At 58.9% G+C, this 21,246-nt stretch overlaps 1 protein-coding gene across 1 annotated transcript in view; it reads right to left on the reverse strand.

Moving 5' to 3' along the window:
- Positions 1-22: 22 nt before the first annotated feature.
- Positions 23-21,246, reverse strand: part of ARHGAP39 (Rho GTPase activating protein 39) — a 69,826-nt gene continuing 48,602 nt past the window's right edge. The window contains 9 exon segments of the mRNA XM_017883533.1: positions 23-1,453; positions 1,534-1,703; positions 2,245-2,336; positions 3,064-3,263; positions 4,088-4,161; positions 7,683-7,775; positions 15,796-16,357; positions 17,717-18,729; positions 18,732-19,078. Coding sequence (XP_017739022.1) covers positions 1,259-1,453; positions 1,534-1,703; positions 2,245-2,336; positions 3,064-3,263; positions 4,088-4,161; positions 7,683-7,775; positions 15,796-16,357; positions 17,717-18,729; positions 18,732-19,078 — 2,746 coding nt within the window. The 3' untranslated portion in view covers positions 23-1,258.

Genomic DNA, 21,246 nt, shown 5'->3' on the forward strand with positions numbered 1-21,246 from the left:
CCACAAGGAACAGGAGACGGCGCAGGGTCCATGTGCACTTTATTCACTCGCGTCGTCGCCTCTCGGGTCCATGCGTCGGGGCGAGCGTCTGAGCCGGGCGGCACCGCAAAGGCCCCGGGGCCACCCGACTGAGGACGCCGCCCGGGTCTCGGCAGGGCTGGGCCTTTTGTTTTTAATAAATAAAAACGGAACTCTAAAAAATATATATATAAAAAATGGGGAGAAATTAAGTTTTACAACAATTGGAACTCAAAATTCCAAAATGGAGAATGTACAAACTCGGTCCCCCCAGCAGCTCTGGCCTCGAGAACAGGCAGTCCCGGGCCGGCGTCTTCCCGCTCGTCAGCTGCAGGTCAGGGACGGGGATGGGGTAGAGCTTGGTTTTTGGTCAGAAGCCAAGAAAAAAGATCGAAGAAAAGAAGGAATGACCTCAACTTCCTCTGCACGGAGGACGGGGACGGCTCAGAGATAAATAGCATTCAGGTTAAAACTATGTCATTAGCAAATTTAGTTCTTATATCTTTCCCTCTATTTATATCTCTATACACAGGTGGGCTGCGATGCAGGATAGATTCTGGATTTATAGTTACACGAAGAAAAAATACTCTCGCCCCTCCCCCACCCTGCCCCCAGAATGTCTGCCCAGCCCTGCCCCCTACCCCAGAGGACTTTGGTTTGGGGGCCCCCACCCCACCCACCGAGAGCCTGCCAGACCCCGGGCCCACTGCCCTGGAGCCCCCAAACTCCTGAGCAGTCACCAGCTGGGGACCACGGGCCGAGGAAGGGAGAGGAGGCGGGACAGGTCGGGAAGCTCCCCCGGCGCTGGGAAGAGCTGCGGGTCAGGACAAGGACCGAAGGAAGGGAAGGAGACGGGGGCGGCTGGGCAAGGCCCAGGCCAGGACGCGCAGGAGCCACGGGGAGGCAGCCCGGCCCCACGGAGGGCAGTGTCGCTCGGCTCCAGGACACTGAAGGCACTGAAGGCACTTTCTCGGAGCTGACCTGGGGCCAGCGGAGGGCGAGGCGGTGCCCGCGAGAACTGGCCGTGAGGTGGGGGGCCAGAGGCGCCCTCCCCGCCGCTGCTCTGCCCTGACTGCACCCTCAGACCAGGCAGAAGACGTGGGGAGCGCCGGGGCCTGGGGCAGGGGAGGGGGTTCCAGGGCTGGGCCGGGCGATTCTGGCCCCTCTGCCGGGAGAGCGAGTGCGGGGTTCGGCCTGGCTCGGGGCGGCAGGACGTCCCTCCTGTCCCCGGGCGCCCCCACTACAGCACACCCTCCATGAAGCTGGTGTCCAGGTGCTGGATGAGCACGCGCAGGAAGGACATCTCCTTGCGGGTGTTCTCGAAGATAACGCGCGGGTCGTCGGACTGGCAGCGCAGGCAGTTGGGCGCCATCACCATGGCCAGGTTGCTTACATCCATCTTGGTGACCGCGACGTTGGCCGGCTGCACGAAGACCTGGAGGAGGAGCGAGGGTGGGCGCGGAGGGGCTGCGGCGGGGAGGGGGAAGCGGCGGGGACCCCCGGGGAGGGAAGTACCTGCAGGAAGCGGATGAGGTAGCAGAGCACCATGCGGTTGATGCGGGGCAGCGCGTGCACCACGGCCACCGCCGCCTCGGGGCTGTCGTAGTGCGCGATGCACTGCTCATAGAACTCGTGCGGGATCAGGGGCTCCTCCAGCTCCCGGTACCACAGCTTCAGCAGGGATGCTGGGGACACAGCACGGGGCTTAGCGGGCCTGCTCGGCGGGCACCCCTGGGCCAAGTGGGGTTCTGTGGCGGACACGAGGGGTGCTGTGGGTGACAGGCTGGGAGGGCCGGCCCATTCTGGACAGGGCCCATCTGACCCGGCTGGGCCCGGACCCCAGAGGGCCTTTCAGCTCCTAGGGGCCGGAACTTGATCCTGGAGACATGGGGGTCACGCCAGCAGAGACGTGCCAAACAGGGTTTTTCTCAGGAGTCTGTGCAGCTGCTGTGAGGGGGTGTCTGCACAGCAGGCATGGCGGAAGGGCACAGGGCAGAGAGCAGCAGGTTGGGAGTGGGCTGTGCTGCACAGGCAGGCCTCGGGGTGCCCCGCAGACACCTGGGGAGACTGTGCAGTGGGCAGGAGGGAGAATGTGCTGGAAGTGACTGGGAAGCCATCATATCACTGGGCAGGAGGCAGGATCAGGGTGGACTCCAGAGGCGGAGACAGGGACCCCTTAGCCACAATCTGAGCTAGGCCTGCTCTGCTGCAGTGTGGAGGACTCACCAGGGACATGGGGGTCTTCCAGGCCTGTGGGCACCTTCCACTGGTCCACCTGCAGCTTCAGAGCATTCACCTCGTCAATGTCCCCAGGGACCCTGCAGGACACAGGGCAGGTCTCAGGCAACAGGAGCCTGCACTGCGGCTTCATGATTCCGCCTGGACACTCCCTCCGGTCGGCCCCTGCTGACCCCTGGAGGGAGCGAAACCTCAGGACCCCCTGCCACCCTGGTTGGCCTCTTTCCCATGAACCTGGGTGGATGGCACTCTTCAGGATTCCTGCCCCACACACCTGGGTCCGAGTGTGGTGCTTCCCCAGGCCACCGTCCCTCCCTGGACCCCTGCTGGCTCCCTGTGTGGATGCCCTCACCAAAGCGCCACTGGGGCTCAACCTGCAAGCCTCAGTTTCCCCAGCTGCCCTCCTGGGGCCTAGGTACCCCTTGCCCTGACAGGTGAGTCACGGGAGTGGGTGGCACCCTGTGCCATCCCTGTTCTCAGACGAGGGCTGCCTGTCATCTGAGGCTCACACCCTGGGCTGCCCATGGCTGGTGTCCAAGCATGCTCTGGACCCTTGGTGGCCATCTGCAGGGGCGCCCTCCCTGGCTGGCTGTGCTGTCTCTTCAGAATGAGTCCTGTCCTCTTTCCTGGCCTGCACACCCTCGGGGTCAGCTTCCACGCTGTGGCCCCAGCCTTCCATCTGCTCTCTAGTAGGGGGTGCGGAAGCAGCCCAGCAGGTCGGAGGCTTAATGGCCCCTGCATGCCAGAGATGCATGGTGGACACACGGCTGTGGCCCCCACACCCGGCGCCCAGGGTTGCCGTGGCACCTGAAGATGCCCTCTGTCTGGTCACCGTTGAGCGCCAGCACCTCCTCAGAGAGCCGTGTCTGCACCCAGGGCAGCTGGCGCTCAGGGTAGCGCTCCCTCTGCATGCCCATGACCTCTTGCAGTGCGCTGCCAAACATGGACGGGCTGAACACGGCGTTCTTGGCGTGCCGGATCTCCTCCACGTTGGGCTTCTTCAGCCCCTGTGAAGACAGAGGCTCCGTCCTGGTCTGGCCTGGCCGTCCTGCTTCCAGCCCTCCTCGCCCCCAAACCCTAACTCCTCCTGGGCTGCCCCTGGCTCTGCCTCCCCGCCTCTCATCCCTGTGAACTCCTGGCTCCAACTAGAGCTACGGACAAGCCCAGCTCCCTGGCCGGAGTCACTGTCTACAGCACCAGCTCGCAGGGTCCCTTGGAAAGGTGGGAGTGTCCCCTGGGCTGGCCAGGGCTGTTGAGGAGCACAGCACAGGCCAAGCTGGCTGAGCTGGGGTGAAACTTCCAGAAGTCTGTGGCAGGGCTGAGAGCCCTGGGGAGGGATGTGATGGGAGCAGTGCATCAGAGAGAAGATGACGTGGGGAAGGGGCCAGGCTCTTGGGACAGGTCCAGGGAATGAGATCCTGTGGTGCGGTCTGACTGAAGCCCTTTACCTTCCTTGCTCCTGAGCTGGAAGTCTGGGCCTGGGAAGAGCCCCTAGGGGAGGGTACAGGTCAGAACACGGGGTTGGCCTGGCACACCCCACCACTCACCTAGGTGGGCTCTGTGTGGCACCCTCTGCACTTCTGCCCCACACCAAACTGCAGGCGGGGCTCCCGGGGCTGTCCACCCAGGGTCTCTGTGTCCCCGCCTGCCCTCCCCAGCCCCCCAGGGTCTCTGTGTCCCCGCCTGCCCTCCCCAGCCCACCCAGGGTCTCTGTGTCCCCGCCTGCCCTCCCCAGCCCCCCAGGGTCTCTGTGTCCCCGCCTGCCCTCCCCAGCCCCCCAGGGTCTCTGTGTCCCCGCCTGCCCTCCCCAGCCCCCCAGGCGCACCCGTACCTTCTTGGCGCCGGTCAAGGCTGCCTTCTGCAGCTTGTGGTAACAGTACTTGGCATATGTGCTTATCGCCACCCCTGGAAAGAAATGGGACCCGATCAACCTGTTGTGGATGTGTGGGTGTGGGGCCAGAAGAGGGGTGAGCAGACGCAGCTCCTTCAAGGGCCATGGGGGGCTGGGCCCCAGCCACCCCCTGCCCAGCGCAGCAGGTCCTCACACTCTCTCAGGCAGTGTCCTTTAGAGCACAGACCCAAGGAGCACGTGCCCACCTGCGGAGGGACAGGCTGGGGAGGAGCCCTTCTGGCAGCTCCACCCACCCTCCCAGGGCCACACAAGAACAGGAAGAGAAGGGCCTGGGTCTGAGGCTCTAGACCCCACTGCTCCCTCCCTGGGGCCTGACCAGGCAGCTGTCCAGGTATTTGACTCCTCTCTGCTCCAGGCCCCTCCCTGGCTTTTGGGCTCTGGGCAGGAGCCCTGGAGGAGTCATTTCCACCTACTCAGCACCCACAGCCAGTGCTGGGGGAGGCAGACACTGAGCCATCTGGACAGCAAGCCCAGCTCTGCTGCAGCCCTGGGCCTGAAGTACCACCTTCGGGCTCTTCTGAAGGACTAAGGTGGCAATGAGAGGGCCCAGTCTCCTTTCTCAAGGGAGGGGCTTTCTAAAACTCAGCCCCTGACAGCACGGTCCCTGAGGGGAGGGGCAGTGTGCCTGAGTCAGCACCTGGGGAGGGACTCAGGGACCTCAGCCTGGGGAGTCTGCAGACACAGGGCCCAGGGGAAAGTGCCAGAAGGGAGAGGATTCCCAGGCTGGGTCTGGAAGGCGCAGCACCTTCCTGCTCCAGGTCGGGAAGAAGCAGATGAGAGAATATGCCAAGAGAAGCCGTCTGGGACCAGGGGAGCCATGGACCTTGGACAGTTGGACAGGACCCTGTGCTTCTGGACATGAGACCTGCCCCAGCACCCAGAGCCTACCGCCTGGCAGGGTGAGGGGGGCCTCTGGATCCTGACCCCCAATCGGAACGTCTTTGTCTTCTTTGAAGGAGCAGTTTCTGGTGGACAGCTGAGGACAAGGGGTCCTTGGACCACGTTCAGAAAGTACACACATGTCTTGAGTCCATCTCTAATTGCCACAGAGGAGTTGACATGTGACTACTAACAAGACTCTTTTTTAGAGTAACCAAAATGAATTTTTTTTTCATAGATGTTTAGGTCCTAGGAAATCTTTCATGGTCCTTGGGGCCGCAGGTCCTGGCAGAGGATCTGGCCCCAGCCTCCAGCGTGGGACCAAGGGTCTGGGCCTTCCAGGCAGGCTGTGAGGTACCCTCGTTTTTCTAGAATGGATGGTGCCCACACACACTGGACCCAGGCTTCAGAGCCCCAAGAAGGCGGCAGAAACCCAGGGCCTCAGCTCAGCAGTTGGGAAGTGGAGTCACTAGGCCGGGGGACCTGCGGCAGACGGCAGGGCCGGGCCTCCTGTTTGCTGTCCCTGCGGGAAGACAGGCCCTGATATCCTGTTCCCAGGCCCCTGGTGGGACAAACACCCAGCCCCAGCCTGCCTGGGACCAGGACACCCTCCAACAGTCTGTGACTGGGACACACCAAAACCACCGCTTCTCAGCTGATGGGGAACATGATGCAATCTCTCTGTGCCTCAGTTTACTCCTCTGTAGGATGGGGACCGTGACAACGCCTGTCTCATGCAGTGCTCAGCAGGCAGCTGCCGGCGTCACGAGTGTACTGGGTAGGCCAGGGACTGAGGCCACACTATCCTACCTGCAGCTTCACTCTGGGGGTCAGGCTGCCTGTGCCCTAAGGTCTAGAAAGCTGGGGATGACTGCAGCTCACGCTGCATCAGGCACAGGGCAGGCCACCAAGTGTCTGCTGACCTGGTGGTGTGAGAGTGGGCAACGCTGCTCATGGCCCAGGCCCCAGGGAGACCCTCCCGTGTGAGTCCTGCCTCGTGCCCTCTGAGCCCCTGCCCTGATCTGACCTGCCTGACCTCAGCCCTCATCGTCCATCCCCTCCAGCTGCGCGGCAAGCCCGGAGGGTGGGTGGCTGCCATGGAGGGAGCCCACAGCAGCAGTCTCCTAAGGGTCTGTCTGCTCTGCTCGGTGGGCCCAGCCCTGCCCGGGGACCTTAGAGGCTACAGGACCAGGTCACAGGTCTCCCAGGTCTCCAGGTGTGACCAGGGCCTCCTGGTGTTGACACACTCTGGGCTGCAGTGTTCCACTGGGCTCCACTCCAGCACAGGGGAGTCTGCTCCCTGCTCCGCCTGGCTGCAGCCAGGAGACTTTTACGGCCAATGGTGTTGGTCCAGCTCTCAGGCCACCAGACACCAGCTCAGGCAGGAGTGCAGAGCTCCTTCTACGCTGCCCCAGATGGAGTGGTCTGAGGATGTCTGTGACCAGGAATCTCACCCCTACATTGCAGCTAGCCCTCTTCTCCCAGGGTCCTGGGTGAGACCAGGCTGGGTGACTTGGGACTGGGTCACTGTACCCTGGCACAGACCTGTTGGTGGCAGCCTTGGAGGCGCCAGGGTGAGGACAAGTCCCTAGCCCGGCAGATGCCATTCTGGCATTCCCCACGAGGGCCCTTCATGCTCCTGTAGCCTCCTGCTGGCCCCGAAGTTGGCCCTAAGCAAACCTCATCCACAGAAAGCTTGCTGGCACTGTTCTGGGCCTGCACAGGCAGCACACAGTCAGGGATGGCTTCCTCGAGGAAGGGGTGCCTAAGTCAAGTGGTCTCAAAGGAAGTGAAGTGGAGCGGAGAGGTGGTGGCGGAGCTCTAGACAGATGAGTGGGCATGAGGCACCAAGTGTGGCAGGACCACACTGCAGAGCGGGGAGGGTGGCCCTGGGAGCCTGTGTGTGTGCGTGTGTGCGCACAGCTGACATGGTCGACCACACTGCAGGAGTGGGGAGGGTGGCCCTGGGAGCCTGTGTGTGTGTGTGCGCACAGCTGACATGGTCTGACAGCACAGCTCTCAAAAGGGCACAGCCCTGGGTTTACAGGGCTTTCCTGAGCCAGGGCCTGGGGGAAGGTGGAGAGGTGGAAGCTGTGAGAGTGTGGGTGGTGGGAAGGTTGCTGGCGGGGAGGGTGGGGAAGCCCTCTCCCAGCTTCTGGGGGCCACCATCAAAGCAGGGGACAACTCCTTGCTGATTCTGAATGCAGGCTTGGCTCCTGTGGCCCAGGGGCAGCCCTGGGCTGGAAGACAGGGCTGAGGGGTACTTGTCTGCAGGGCACCACACACCTCTCCACCTGCAAACTTCCCTGTGGGGGTCAGGCCCACTCGCTCACCTGGGGGCACCTCCAGTAGCCCTCAGCCAGCAAGTCCTCATGCCCCCACCCCATCAAGAACCCAGCAAGCAAGTTGGAAATGACTCTGGGCACCACCAAGACAGGTGTGGACAGGCTTGACCTCTCCAGGGGTCCAGTCAGTCACCTGGGCCCTCCAGCTCGCTCAGGAGGCCACAGGCCTGAGGTTAGTGGCCCCATCCCTCCCGCCCAGAAGCGGTTAGAGAAGAGAAGGCCAGGCGGCCGAGGCTGGAGAGCAGAGCTGTGCAGACGCAGCGCCCAGGGGCTGCGGGGAGAGGCCCTACCATCCGGATCTTCAACATAAGGCTTGGGTTTCTTTCTCAATTTGGACTTCTTCTTAGTGTTTCTTTCCAGGAGCTCTTTTATGTGCTGTGTCACTGGGGAGCAAAGAGAACCATGAGGACCACAGAACACAACGCCAGGAGCCAGCGCCCACTCAGCTCCCACACTTGGCCGGTGAGCAGGCCCCTGGGCCTGTTGGGGGCTCACGCTGTTTGGCTGGGGGCTGAGCGTGTCTGGGGGGACGTGGCTGTGTGTGTGAGTGGCAGAGAGGTGCCAGGGGCCCTTCTGAGCATTGTGGGCTGGGAAGCTGCTGTGCCCGTACTGGCCTGAGTAGAGGTGCAGGGAAGGCGTCTGGGGAGTAGGAGGAGAGCAGGCAGCTTCTGCCCTCTGGCTGGCAGCAAGGCTGGGGCGGCCATGGCCTGGACTCTCTGCATGCCGGTCAGAAAACCAACAGAAACGAGTGGGCGAAGGCAGCTGGCCCCAAGCCAGCCACTGCAGTCAGAGGAGGGGCTCCCCTCAGGCTGATCCCGGCCTCCCGCTCTGCACAGCGTAACTCCGCACTGCGGCCACCGGCCTTGATGACCTAGCTGAGGTCACGGCTGCCAGGCTTCTGTGAGGTGCCGTCTCCTCCCCCCGCTCCGTGCCACACTCTGTAGGAGGAGTCACTGTGCCCGGCCCACACCTGAGGGGTGGGGTTAGGCTCCAGCTCCTGGAGGGTGGACATGCATGTAAATTGTTTGTCATTATTCTGCACAGATTTGTCTATTCCTATCTATTGGATTATTCATTTATATCAGTATGGACTTACGGATTTTTTTTTGTGTGTGTGAGAGAGGGTCTCCCTGTGTCACCCAGACTGGAGTGAGTGGTGCGATCTCAGCTCACTGCAACCTCCACCTCCTGGCAACCTCCACCCACTGCAACCTCCACCTCCCGGGTTCAAGAGACCCCACCCCCCACCTCAGTCTCCCGAGTGGTTAGAATCACAGGCACGCGTCACCACCTCTGACTGATTTTTGTATTTTTGGTAGAGATGGGGTTTTACCATGTTGGCCAGGCTGGTCTTGAACTCTTTTTTTTTTGAGACGGAGTCTCACTCTGTTGCCCAGGCTGGAGTGCAGTGGCCAGATCTCGGCTCACTGCAAGCTCCGCCTCCCGGGTTCACGCCATTCTCCTGCCTCAGCCTCCCGAGTAGCTGGGACTACAGGCGCCTGCCACCACCCCTGGCTAATTCTTTTGTATTTTTAGTAGAGACGGGGTTTCACCGTGTTAGCCAGGATGGTCTCGATCTCCTGACCTCGTGATCTGCCCGTCTCGGCCTCCCAAAGTGCTGGGATTACAGGTGTGAGCCACCACGCCCGGCCTACTACTTATGGATTTTATTTTATACTTGGGTTACAATCCAATGGGTCTTTATCTTGTTGCTCAACTTGCTCCAGGCTTGGCCACTGGGAACTCCTTCCGCTGGCTCCTGTGTCCCTGTGGCAGGCGTCACCCCCACCTCTAGCACTTTCTCACTTTTGACTCCATCTCGTATTGTATATATGCCCTGCACCAGCCCTGGAATCACCCATTTCTCCAAGGAACTCTGGATCCTTTTAATGGAAAACGGTTATTTAGAAACCAAGATCTGGGTTTGTGACGTGCTTACTGCTATCAGGAAATCACTGCTGCCGGCCCTGTCAACGGACAGAATGAGGAAACACCTACGTGCACGCTAACGCCTGTTCGCACGCACATCTGTAAATATTTCTGGATGTCACCGTCTGTCTCCGTATCAGCTAAACATGGCCTCTAACTTGATTCCACTACCGCTGTTAGTCGCTCCGGCTTCCTCCCTTTCCATGTCTGTAACTGGTGTATCTTCTCATTCTTTTAACAGTCTTTTGTAGGAGACTTAATTTTGATCAAATCCGATTTATCCATGTTTTTCTTTTATAGATAGTACTTTTGGAATTATATATACAAATCTTTGCCTCCCTCAGGAAAGCAAGCATTTTCTCCTGTTTTGTTCCAGAAGTTTTATAGTTTTAGGTTTTATATCTTGGTCTCCGAGTGATCCATTTGCAGTTATTTTTTTGTGTACACTCCAAAATATACATTGAAATTCATCTGTTGTTTCCATTTGGACACCCAGTTTTCCCAGCACCCTCGAAGGAAAAGACTGTCCTTTCTTCACTAAGTTGCGTTTGCAGCACTGTGGAAAGCTGGCTCATGCGTACATGGGTCTGTTCTAACCTTGCTCTCTGTGGCACTGACCCCCAGTCTACCTCAAGGCCAGTGCCACACTCTCTTGTTAGTCTAGCTTTATAACAAGTGAGGTGCTGTAAATCCTCCAACTCTGTATTTTTTCAAAGGGGTTTTGGCTATTCTAGGTCCTTTGTAGCTCCTATGCATTTTAGAATCAGCCTGCCAATTTCTAAAATAAAAAAATGTGTACAATTTGCGTTCAGATTTAATCTATGCATCAGTGTGGTAGAAGTGAGGGCCTAACAGCACTGAGTCTTCGGACTCATAAGCACAGTAGACCTCGTCGTCTACTTTACTGTGTTACTTTCAGCAATGGTTTGCAGTTTTTACTGTGCAGGTATCACACGTCCTTTGTCAGATCTATCTCTCAGTATGTCGTATTTTAAAATGCTACTGCAGGCAGGCACAGAGAAGCTGAGGCAGAAGGATCGCTTGAGGCAAGGAGTTAAAGATCAGATGGGGCAACACTGCAAAACTTCATCTCTACAAAAAACTTGAATTGGCCAGGTGTGGTGACTCAGGCCTGTTGTCCTAGCTACTCGAGATGTTGAGGCTGGGGGATCATAGCTTGAGCCCAAGAGTTGGAGGCTCCAGTAAGCTATCATACCGCTGCATACCACCCTGGGCCACAGAGTCTCAGAAGAAATAAATACATGCGATTGTACTCCACCCTGGAGACCCTGTCTCTAAATAAATAAATACATTCAATTGCAAATGGTATTTTAAAATACCAGCTTCTAATAATCTGTTGCTAGTATATAGAAATGTGAGGCCAGGCTTGGTGGCTTACATCTGTGATCCCAGCACTTTGGGAGGCTAAGGTTGGAGAATCACTTGAGCCTAGGAGTTCGAGATCAGCCTGGCCAACATGGTGAAACCTTGTCTCTACAAAACTTAAGAAAAAAATTAGCTGGGCTTGGTAGTGCCTGTGGTCCCAGCTACTCAGGAGGCTGAGGTGGGAGGATCCCATGAGCCTGGGAGGTGGAGGCCACAGTGAGCCATGACAGCACTACTGCACTCCCCTGGGCAATACAGTGGGACCCTGTCTGGAAAAAAAAAAAAATATTTATTTATTTGAAATGAAGTCCCTGTCTGGGGATAAAAAAAAAGAAATAATTAATTAATTAATTTGAAAGAGAGTCTTGCTCTTGTTACCCAGGCTGGAGTGCAATGGCACAATCTCAGCTCACTGCAACCTCTGCCTCCTGGGTTCAAGTGATTCTCCTGCCTCAGCCTCCCGAGTACCTGGGATTACAGTCACACACCACCACACCCCTCTAATTTTTGTATTTAGTAGAGACAGGGTTTCACCATGTTGGCCAGGCTGGTCTCGAACTCTTGGCCTCAAGTGATCCACCTGCCTCAGCCCCCCAAAGTGCTTGGATTACAGGCGGGAGCCACTGAGCCCAGACTGCTTTCCTTATTAAGCAGAGTTTTGACCAATCCTTTGTTTTCAGCATCAGGGTCACCCTCTTCCCACTTTGCTAGAGGAATCTGGCTCTACCCACTTTGGAGCTTTTAAGGGTTTGCTGCCTGCTTTAGCTTTTCCGTTTTCCCACCATCTGCCCAGGATTCACTGTTTTTGGTCCACATGCTCCAGCTTCTAAAACAGTTGTTCTTCCTTTTCCATTTTCTTTTTCTTTGTAGGTTTTAAAAATTGTGGTAAAATACATATAACATAAAACTTACCACTTTAACCATTTTAAAATAGACAGTGCTGTGACATTAAGTACATTTATACTGTCGTACAACCATCACCACTGTCCATCTCCAGAACTTTTTCATCTTCCCGAAGTAGACCGCTATCCGCATTAAACCCTCACTTCCTGCTTCTCCCTCCCCCAGTCGTGGCACCCACCATTCTAGTTTCTGTCTCTTGGAATCTGACTCTTCTAGGACCTCATAGAGGTGGAATCCTACAATCTCCATCTCTGGGAATCTGACTGCTCTCGGGCCTCGCGGAGGTGGAATCCTGCAATCTCTGTCCTGTGACTGGCTTCTTGTCTTTAGCATGATGCCCTCAAGGTTCATCCACGTGCATCTGTCAACACTTCCTTCCTTTTTAAGACTGGAAATAATTTTCCATTTCGTGGCTGGATACGTTCTGTTTCTCCACTCAGTTGCTGATGGATCCTTGGCATGTTCCCACCTTTTAAGTTATAAAAACTGCTGGGAACGGAGTGTACAAATCACCGTTAAGAGTCTTGGCTCCCAGCTCTTCTGGGTCATTCCAGAAGTGGAAATGCTAGATGATATGGGAATTCTATTTGTAATTATTTGAGGAACTGCCTACTACTTTCCACAGTGGCTATACCATTTTACATTCCTTTCTGTTTTTTCTGCCTTTAAAAAATGGTTTCACTGGCTGGGCGCAGTGGCTCACGCCTGTAATCCCAGCACTTTGGGAGGCCGAGGCAGGTGGATCACGAGGTCAGGAGATCAAGATCATGTTGGCTAACACGGTGAAACCCCGTCTCTACTAAAAATACAAAAATTAGCCAGGCGTGGTGGTGGGCGCCCGTAGTCCCAGTTACTCAGGAGGCCGAGGCAGAATGGTGTCAACCTGGGAGGCGGAGGTTGCAGTGAGCCGAGTTCACACCACTGCACTCTAGCCTGGGCGACAGAGTGAGACTCCGTCTCAAAAACAAAAAAAGGCTTCACTGTCATTTTAGTGAGTTCAAGGTGGAGGTGAGGCAAATGCCCATGTTCAATCTGCTGTCATGAGCTGGAAGCCAGGGGACCTTGCTGGATGCATGAAGAAGAGCAGTGAGTGAAATCTTTAGGGGTCTCCAGCCTTCCAAAATACACAGACGTGGAGCAGGTGGGAGAGCTGAAGCTACCATACCCACTGCCAGGTGCGCTCGATGTCTGTGTCGAGAACCTGTTGAGGGAGGTCCTGGGGACCAGCCAGGAGACCAGAAGGTGTGACCACCCATGAGACAAGGCTAAGCTGGGGGCATCACCTTGTGGGGCCTCAGTCCCCGAGGGTGGGGACCACACAGTGCAGGTCATGTAGGTGCTGGGAGGTAAGACAATCAAAGGCTCCTGAGGCTGAGGCAGGCAGGGCGCTCAGGGCAATGCACCAGGCTCAGCTTTGCCCCTCACCAAGGGTCCCCAGGCTACAGTTTCCTTTTTCTAAGAACTCTGCTGCAGCCTAGCTGGCCCTCCAGAGCATAGGCTACATCCTACATCCTCCTTGGCTGATAGGGCCTGTCTTTCTTCCCGCCCCTCCCCTCCTCTCCTCTCCTCCTTTCCCTTTTCCCCTCCCCCCTCCCATGGGGTCTTAGCTGGACACAATGGCTCATGCTTGTAATCCCAGCACTTTGGGAAACTGAGGCAAGTGGATCAACTGAGGTCAGCAGTTTGAGACCAGCCTGGCCAACATGGTGAAACCCTATCTCTACTAAAAATACAAAAACTAGCCGGGTGTGGTGGTGCTCACCTGTGGTCCCTGCTATGTGGGAGGCTGAGGCAGGACAATTGCTTGAACCCGGGAGGCAGAGGTTGCAGTGAGCTGAGATCGCACCACTGCACTCCTGCACTCCAGCCTGGGCAACAGAGCGAGACTCTATCTCAAAAAAACAAACAAACAAACAAAAAAAAGAGGGGGTCTTGCTTTGTTGCCCAGGCTGGAGTGGTGGAGTGCAGTGGTGCATTCATGACTCACTGCAGACTTAACCTCCTGGGCTCAAGCAATCCTCCCGCCTCAGCCTCCCAAGTACTTGGGACTACAAGCATGCACCACCACACCTGGCTAATTTCCTTTATAACATTTTTCATAAAGACAGGGTCTCACTTTGTTGCCCAGGCTGGTCTCAAATTCCCAGGCTCAAGGGATCCTCTTGCCTCCGCCCAAAGTGCTGGGACTCCAGGTGTGAGCCGCTGTGCCCGGCTGGGACTCCAGGTGTGAGCTGCTGTGCCTGGCTGGGCCTGTCTTTCTGAGCAGCAGGAGGCTGGCTGGAAGGGTGAGGCTCATTTGGGAAGGGATGCCCACCGTGTATGTAGAGGCCTCTCCTCTGGGCTCAGGGTCAATCAGGGACCCTGACAGATGAACCTAGGAGTGGACCCTGGGGCTGGAGATGGGGTTCTGGCTGTGCGGGTGGCCACAGTACCACAGCCAAGATGCAGGCTGCCTGCCAGTGGGACTGCACAGAGCCCCAGTCCTGCTGTCGCTCCAACCCAGACAGTGCTCTTGGCCTTCATGGGCCTTCCTTGGCAGAGCTCTGAAGCCATGGCCACCCAGGTTGAAGCCTGATTCCTTTTTCCATGCAGGCCAGGACCCCACAGCTATAAGACACGAGGACAAAGGCACACGAGCCTACATGTGAAGGGCAATGGCCTGGAGCACACACTCCCCTAGGAGGCCACAGCCTCTACTTACACACAGCAGAAACGGCCCAGCCACGCACTGGCTAGGCAGCTGGCCCAAGATGGGCCCAAGGAATCTCAGGCCTTTGTCTGGCTGTCTCCTGGCCCTTCACTTGCCTACTCTTGGGTACCCACTGTGGGCTGCATGCTGTGCTGAGCAGCAGGGGCTCAGCTCCACAGCCTCCAGCTCAGGCACGACATTCCCAGGCCCTTTTGGAAGAGGGCGAGGAGGTGAACTACAACGCCAACAGGAGCACAGCCCCTAGGACTTCACCTGCTTCTTGAAGGGCCCAAGACCAGGGACTGGGCTTCACGGGCCAGCCCAGCCTGCCTGGCACCCTGCTCTGGTCCCCCTCTGCACATGCAGAGCCCCAACCACCTGCCAAGCTCTGCCTCTGCTGTGATTTTGTGTTGAGAAGTCGGGTGAAACTGCATGGCTTCCAAAATCTCCCCACAAACAGCTGACGGGCTGGGTGGTGCCTATACCCAACACTGTCCCCAGGAACCTCCCATTGCCCTGTGGCCTCCACCCTGCCTCTGTGCCCACAGCAGCTTGCAAGCCACCTTCCTCACACCTGGGCTGGGGGTAATAGGGGTAAAGCCCAGCAAGGCCCTGACCAGGGGGCTCAATCTCCTGCAGATGGCAAGGCGAGACGCGCAGGGTGGGCCCTCACTCTACACAGAACAGTCTGAGACATGTCTGACCTGGAGCAATGTGGTGTGCATGCGCTGCCTGCATGGTGTGTGTGCCATGCATGCATTCTGGACAGCAGCTTCTGTGGCTGTGCCCGCTGATACCGCACAATGTGTGGCAGGGAGGGCGGGCCCTTTCTGGCGGACACGCGGCGCTGTCCGGCTGACGGCACCATGGCCTGGGCCCAGCACACCTGAAGCATCGTCTTGGAGAGCCCTGGGCAGACTCTGGCCTCCCACGTTGCCCCAGGCAGCCATCAGAATGGGTTGACAGCTCCAACTTACGACCCCATGGGGCAGCTTCGGGGCAGCTCAGGTGCTGCATGACCTGCATGTGAGCCACGGTCACTGAGCTGCTGCCTGCTCACAGGAGCCTTCTGCCAGGATCATGCCCAGAACAGACAACCTGGGTCTTGCCAGGGTGGTAATCCCTCTAGGCCATGGACGGCAGAAGGCGAGTGCAGCAGGCATGCAGGGCCCTGACCACGGCTGCTCTGCCCTCAGCCTCTTCGTGCCTGCCCTTGTCAGGGAGCGGGACTGGCCGTAGTGGGCTTGGAGCAGAGTGGATGCGGCCATCGAGGTCCCACGCCCTCGTGTCTGCCAGGGCTCCGGAGCTCCTCGCCTCAGTGCTAGGTGGGGCTCCAGAAAGAGGCCACACAGGATGTGGGGTGTTTTGGGAGGTGTGTGTCAAGCCACGGCCCTGTGTGGAGGGCCGCCAGACTTTACCAGCTGCCACCCAGCACAGTAGGAGCCCGCTCCACTGCCCTTACCTGAGCTGGAGGCAGAGCCCGTGCATGGCCTTACCTTTGGTGTCGTTGACGGGGTCCATGTGTCGGTAGATGTAGCCTTCCAGGTAGGAGTGGAACTTGGGAGTGGGCGGGAAAAAGGCTAGGCAGATGGCCATGAGCTCCCAGCCGCGGGCCAGGCTCTCCAGGCGGAAGTTCTCAGTGGTCTGCCGGCACAGCTGGATGTAGAGCTCATCTCGCAGGCCCTGCACGCTCCAGCCCTTGGTGGCGACCTCCAGGGCCACGTGCAGCGGGTCGGCCTTGGCCCGCCGGTCACCCATGTACATTTGAATCAGCTTGAAGAGCTCGCAGGCCTCCTTCTTCACATGCCGGTCGCTCGTCACGATCATGGGCTTCTTGATGGACTCGCTGCTCCAGGCCAGCATGTTGGCGATGGACACCTTCCGCCGGAAGAGGCCCTGAGTGTGCTTGTTGAAGTGCTTGGAGGCCCAGTTCTCGATGTCCGTCTCCGAGGAGGGCTTGCGCAGCGTGAAGGTGGGGAAGACACAGCTGGAGCTGGGAATGCCGCTGCGGCTCTGTCGGCTGCTCTCGAACTGGGCACAGGCACCGAGGTCCTCAGACTGAGAAGGACAAATGGGGCTGGGCTGTTAGGGGGTGGAGGAGGGCCAGGCAGTTGGGCTCACTGGGCCACAGTCCCCAGAAGTGTGAGCTGGGGCCCCACCGGAGCCAGTCAGGTGAGAGGCCTGCCCTGCTCACCACAAGGCTGCCTGAGGGGGAGGCCCAGGGGAGCCCAGCCTGTCCACAGATGCGGCTGGGGCTCTGGAGCCCTGTACTCCCAGGGTGTGGCAGGGCAGCCTGCTGATGGGTGACCCAGGTGACCTGGCTGAGGGTGAAGCAGGAGGAAGGGGAGCATCCGCTGGCATCCCCAGGGGGCTGACCTTACTCTGCCACTCCCTGAGAAGTGTCAGTGCCCTTGTTCAGGCATGAAAGGCTGCAGTTCACACCAGGTAAAAGTGCTGCCTGGTTCCCAATCCCTTCACTGCTGGGACCCCAGGCCCTTCCTCCAGCCTTCACCCCAGGCCGACCTCCAGGAGGCCCCTCCCTGCCTGCTGCTCTGAGAGGACCCTGGTCCACGCACCCTGGGCCTCTCTGTCCTCTTGTCCTCCTGCATCTTGAGCAGTGGACGCACAGCCTGGAAGCTGTTCTGAGGTCTCCATCCTGGAGACTATGAAGGCCACCCAGGCCCTCGAGGCCTCCCCACCCCAGGAAGCTCCCTGGGTTCTTCCTCCACCCTCCTGGGTCCTCAGACGCTAGGCCTCACCCTGTGAGGCAGAGGCTTCCTGTGTCTGCAGCCGACCAGTGTGAAAGGCCAGGGTCAGGAGGTGAGAACAAGGACGGAGATGCTGGACAGAGGTGCACGTGGCCTCCACGGGATCTGGTCTCCATCAGCTCCAGGAGCCAGGTGGGGAACGTGCCAGAGGCCCCAGGCTGGGTGCAACATCCCTGAATTCCTGGGGCCTCTGACCCCTCAGCAGTTCTTCCTACCTGAGGGAGCCTCGGAGACTGGCTTTGAGAAACACCAGGGAGCCCCCGACACCCTGGCTGCCCGCTCCTCAGGAGTCCAGTCCACGGCTCTGGTGGCCACCACCCTCCCAGTCTGCTGAGGCTGCCTCTGTTCTGTTGCTGGAGTCAGGGTGTGGCCTCCAGCTCCCAGGTGCCCCCAGGATGAGGAAGGCACTGCCAGGGAACCCCCTGCACCCCACACCCCACGGGGGCCTCCTCGTGGACTCCCGGCTGAGCCCTGACAGCCCGCTGGAGTGAGTGCCCAGGGCCCCGGAGGCACAGGGCTTCAAAACTCTGTGTGCTGTGTGCTGTGTGCACACCCTGGACGCCAGATCTCCTGTGCCCAGCCCACGGGGCCCACTCTGACTGCGCTGGCCCCAGGCTCTCAGGCTCAGCCCCGCCCGCTGGGCCCTCACCTGTGAGGGGTGGAGGTAGGGCTCTGGCGAGGCCAGGTTGGTCTGCACGGAGACGCTCTTCTCCAGTAGGATCTGGGGGAAGCCGAGCTTCTCAAAGGTGCCCCTCCTCCAGTGCTTGTTCTCCTGCTGGGCCAGCGCCTCGTCCTCGCTGAAGGCCCGCACCACCGGCCCGGGCATGGGCAGTGGCAGGGCGCCGTCGCTCTCGTAGCCAGAGCCATCCTGCTGGGAGTCCCAGCTGCTCCTCTGCTTCATGTGGAAATGGGCCTGCTGCGCCTCCCAGGCCAGCCGAGCCTGTGCCAGGAAGGGCTCGGCCGCGCCCCGCGCCCCGTCGGCCTCACCTTCCGCTCGCTTCACAGGAGCGAGGCTGGTCCCGCACGGGGGCTGTTCCTCGGCCAGGGGCTGCTCCACAAGCAGGTCCCCGGGGCCCTCGTTGGGGGTAGCGCTGGTGGCTTGGCACAGAGAGGGCTTTCTGCTCTTTCGCTTGCGCGTGCCCGGGGAGTAGCCTGTGGAGGACAGGGTGTCCTGCTGGCTGGACCAGGACATGGCGTCCTCCTGGGCCTGTGGCAGCGGCGTGGGCGGCTGGCTGTGCCGCAGCTCAGGTCCCTCCATGGTGCTGTAGTCTCCGGACTTGACGCCCAGGCGCTGGTCCCTCAGCAGGCAGGGGCTGGGCTGCAGGGAGTAGGAACCCCCGCCGGGGTTGGGCGCGTACTTGTGCCGCGGGCCGGCGCGCAACTTGGGGCTGGAGCCCGCCTGCTCCACATAGACCAGCTGCCGCACGTACTCCTTGCCGGCCGGACTGTACTCCAGGCTCAGGAAGCGCTCGGGGCACTTCTGCTTGGTGAGCACCAGCTGCTGGCAGGGCGAGGGGGGACCCTGCTTGTTGGGCTGGAGGAACGGCCGGGGCTTGCGGCCCGGGGACCGCTGGGGAGAGCCGGCCTGGTAGCCCCCGCCAGCCTCGAACTGCACGTCCATGGGGGGCTCATCGTAGATGGGGGCCTGGTACTCCACTGGGGCTCCTCGTAGAGCGGGGGCTCATAGCCGTAGCGCGGGGAGGAGGGCTGCGAGTCCCCGGAGGGCTTTCGGGGCTGGGCCAGCAGCGGGGAGCTGCTCCCGGGGAGCTCGGCCCTCTTCAGGAAGGGTGATGGCCTCCTCTCTGGGAAGAAGATGGTGCCGTCAGCCTCTGGGGCGAAGGTCTGCAGGCTGGGCGAGTGCTGGCTGCCGGAGGGTCTGCGCGAGCGGACCCCAGGCGGGCCGTCCGGGGTGTAGCCATTGCCCTGGGCGGCGAGAAAGCTGGGCTCGCGGTCAGCGACCTTGATGAGCATGCGCTCTTTGGCGCCCAAGTTCCACCGCAGCGAGGAGGTCCTGCGTGGGGGGTGGACGGGCACAGGTGACTGCCTGCCTGCGGCTCCCACGAACCCTCTGTTGTACATCTTCCTCACTGGGGCCCTGTGCCCTGGAGCCCCTCACACCTGCCCTGCCCCAGCCCTCGCAGCCCTCCCTCTGGGGCTCTCCTGGAGCTGCCGCCCACGACCAGGCGTCTGTCTGCTCTCATCCCCGCCCCTGACCTCGCACAGAGCTGCTTCTATAACTAGAACCGCGGGCGGCCTTACCGCGGCCCTTACTGTGGATGCTGTGCAGGTGTCCCCCGAGCTGCCTGAGCCGCCAGGCAGGCTCCTGGGCCCTGTGTTCCTGCTGAGCGGTGGCATTGGACCCGTCCCAGCGGTCTAGGTGAGCCCAGCAGGAGCAGGGCACACCACCAGCATCCCACGGCCCCATTTTCCAACTGGGAGCTCCTGTGAGCTCCAAAAAGACTAACTGTCCTCCTCTGACCCTGCCCCAGTCACCACGCTCACTCCAACATCTGCAGGTGTTCCACTAACACCCGCACCTGGCTAAGGGCACCACAGTTCCCTGAGTCACGCTGTCTGCGTCCTCACCAGTCTTGCCAACCCAGTGCATGAGCCCCACTCCCTCATCCTCAACAAGGGAGAGACCCTGCCCTGGGCAGCACTGCGGAAGCAATGCCCACACGTGCTCCACCCCTGGAGGCCCAAGGTCAGCACTGGTCCTGTGTCCACAGTCGTGCCTGCCACGCAGGGTGCTGGACCCAGGATGCTGCCAGGGAGAGATGAGAGGCCCCTCTGCAACCTTCCATCTCCTGGAGGCCACTTGGGTGTGCTTCTCTATTTGGGACGCATAGCACTTTGTACATCTGGGGCCTGACGTCTTCTACAATTTCCAAATGTTACTTTTACCCTGTTTCCTCTCTCTTCTGGGAATCCAACTGCACTCTTTCTTACTGTACACCACTCTGTTTTTCTGAGACAGAGTCTCGCTCTGTCGCTCTGTTGCCAGGCTGGAGTGTAGTGGCACAGTCTTGCCTCACTGCAACCTCCGCCTCCCAAGTTCAAGTGATTCTCCTGCCTCAGCCTCCTGAGTAGCTGGGATTACAGGCATGTGCCACCACGCCCAGTTAATTTTTGTATTTTTAGTAGAGAGATGGGGTTTCATCATGTTGGCCAGGCTGGTCTCGAACTCCTGACCTTGTGATCCGCCCACCTTGGCCTCCCAAAGTGCTGGGATTACAGGTGTGAGCCACCTCGCCCAGCCCCACGTGGTTTTCATGCTGTGTTCTGCAGCAGTTTCCATCGCTTGGCAGCTCCACACTTCAGAATATTTTCTTCTCGGCTGCCTTCCAGTTTACTACTTTTCTATTCAGCTATGTTTAATCTGCTCTTAAACGCACTGTCTTAGTCCATTCAGGCTTCTATAACAAAATACTACAAACGAGGTAGCTTAAAAATAGGGAATGGCTGGGAACAATGGCTCACGTCTGTAATCCAAAGACTTTGGGAGGCTGAGGCAGGAGGATCACTTGAGTCCAGGGGTTCAAGACCAGCCCAGGCAACAGAGCAAGTCCCCATTTCTATAAAAACAAAAAACAATTAGCCGAATATGGTAGTGTGCTCCTGTAGTCCCAGCTACTCAGGAAGCTGGGGCGGGAGGATCGCTTAAGCTCAGGGAGGCCAAAGCTGCAGTGAGCCATGATCGCATCACTGCTCTCCAGCCTGGGTGACAGAGTGAGACCCTGTTTAAAAAAAGTAAATAAATAAAAATAAAGGCCGGGCGCGGTGGCTCAAGCCTGTAATCCCAGCACTTTGGGAGGCCGAGACGGGTGGATCACAAGGTCAGGAGATCGAGACCATCCTGGCTAACCTGGTGAAACCCCATCTCTACTAAAACATACAAAAAACTAGCCGGGCGTGGTGGCGGCACCTGTAGTCCCAGCTACTCGGGAGGCTGAGCCAGGAGAATGGCGTGAACCCGGGAGGCGGAGCTTGTAGTGAGCTGAGATCCGGCCACTGCACTCCAGCCTGGGCCACAGAGCGAGACTCTGTCTCAAAAAAAAAAAAATAATAAATAAATAAATAAAATAAATAAATAAATACAAAGAGCCCCAGGAATTTGGCCAGGCATAGTGGCTCACATCTGTAATCCCAGCACTCGGGGGAGGCTGAGGTGGGAGGATC

The sequence above is a fragment of the Rhinopithecus bieti genome, unplaced genomic scaffold (assembly GCF_001698545.2).
Source record: "Rhinopithecus bieti isolate Rb0 unplaced genomic scaffold, ASM169854v2 scaffold_13617, whole genome shotgun sequence".
Classification (NCBI taxonomy): domain Eukaryota; kingdom Metazoa; phylum Chordata; class Mammalia; order Primates; family Cercopithecidae; genus Rhinopithecus; species Rhinopithecus bieti.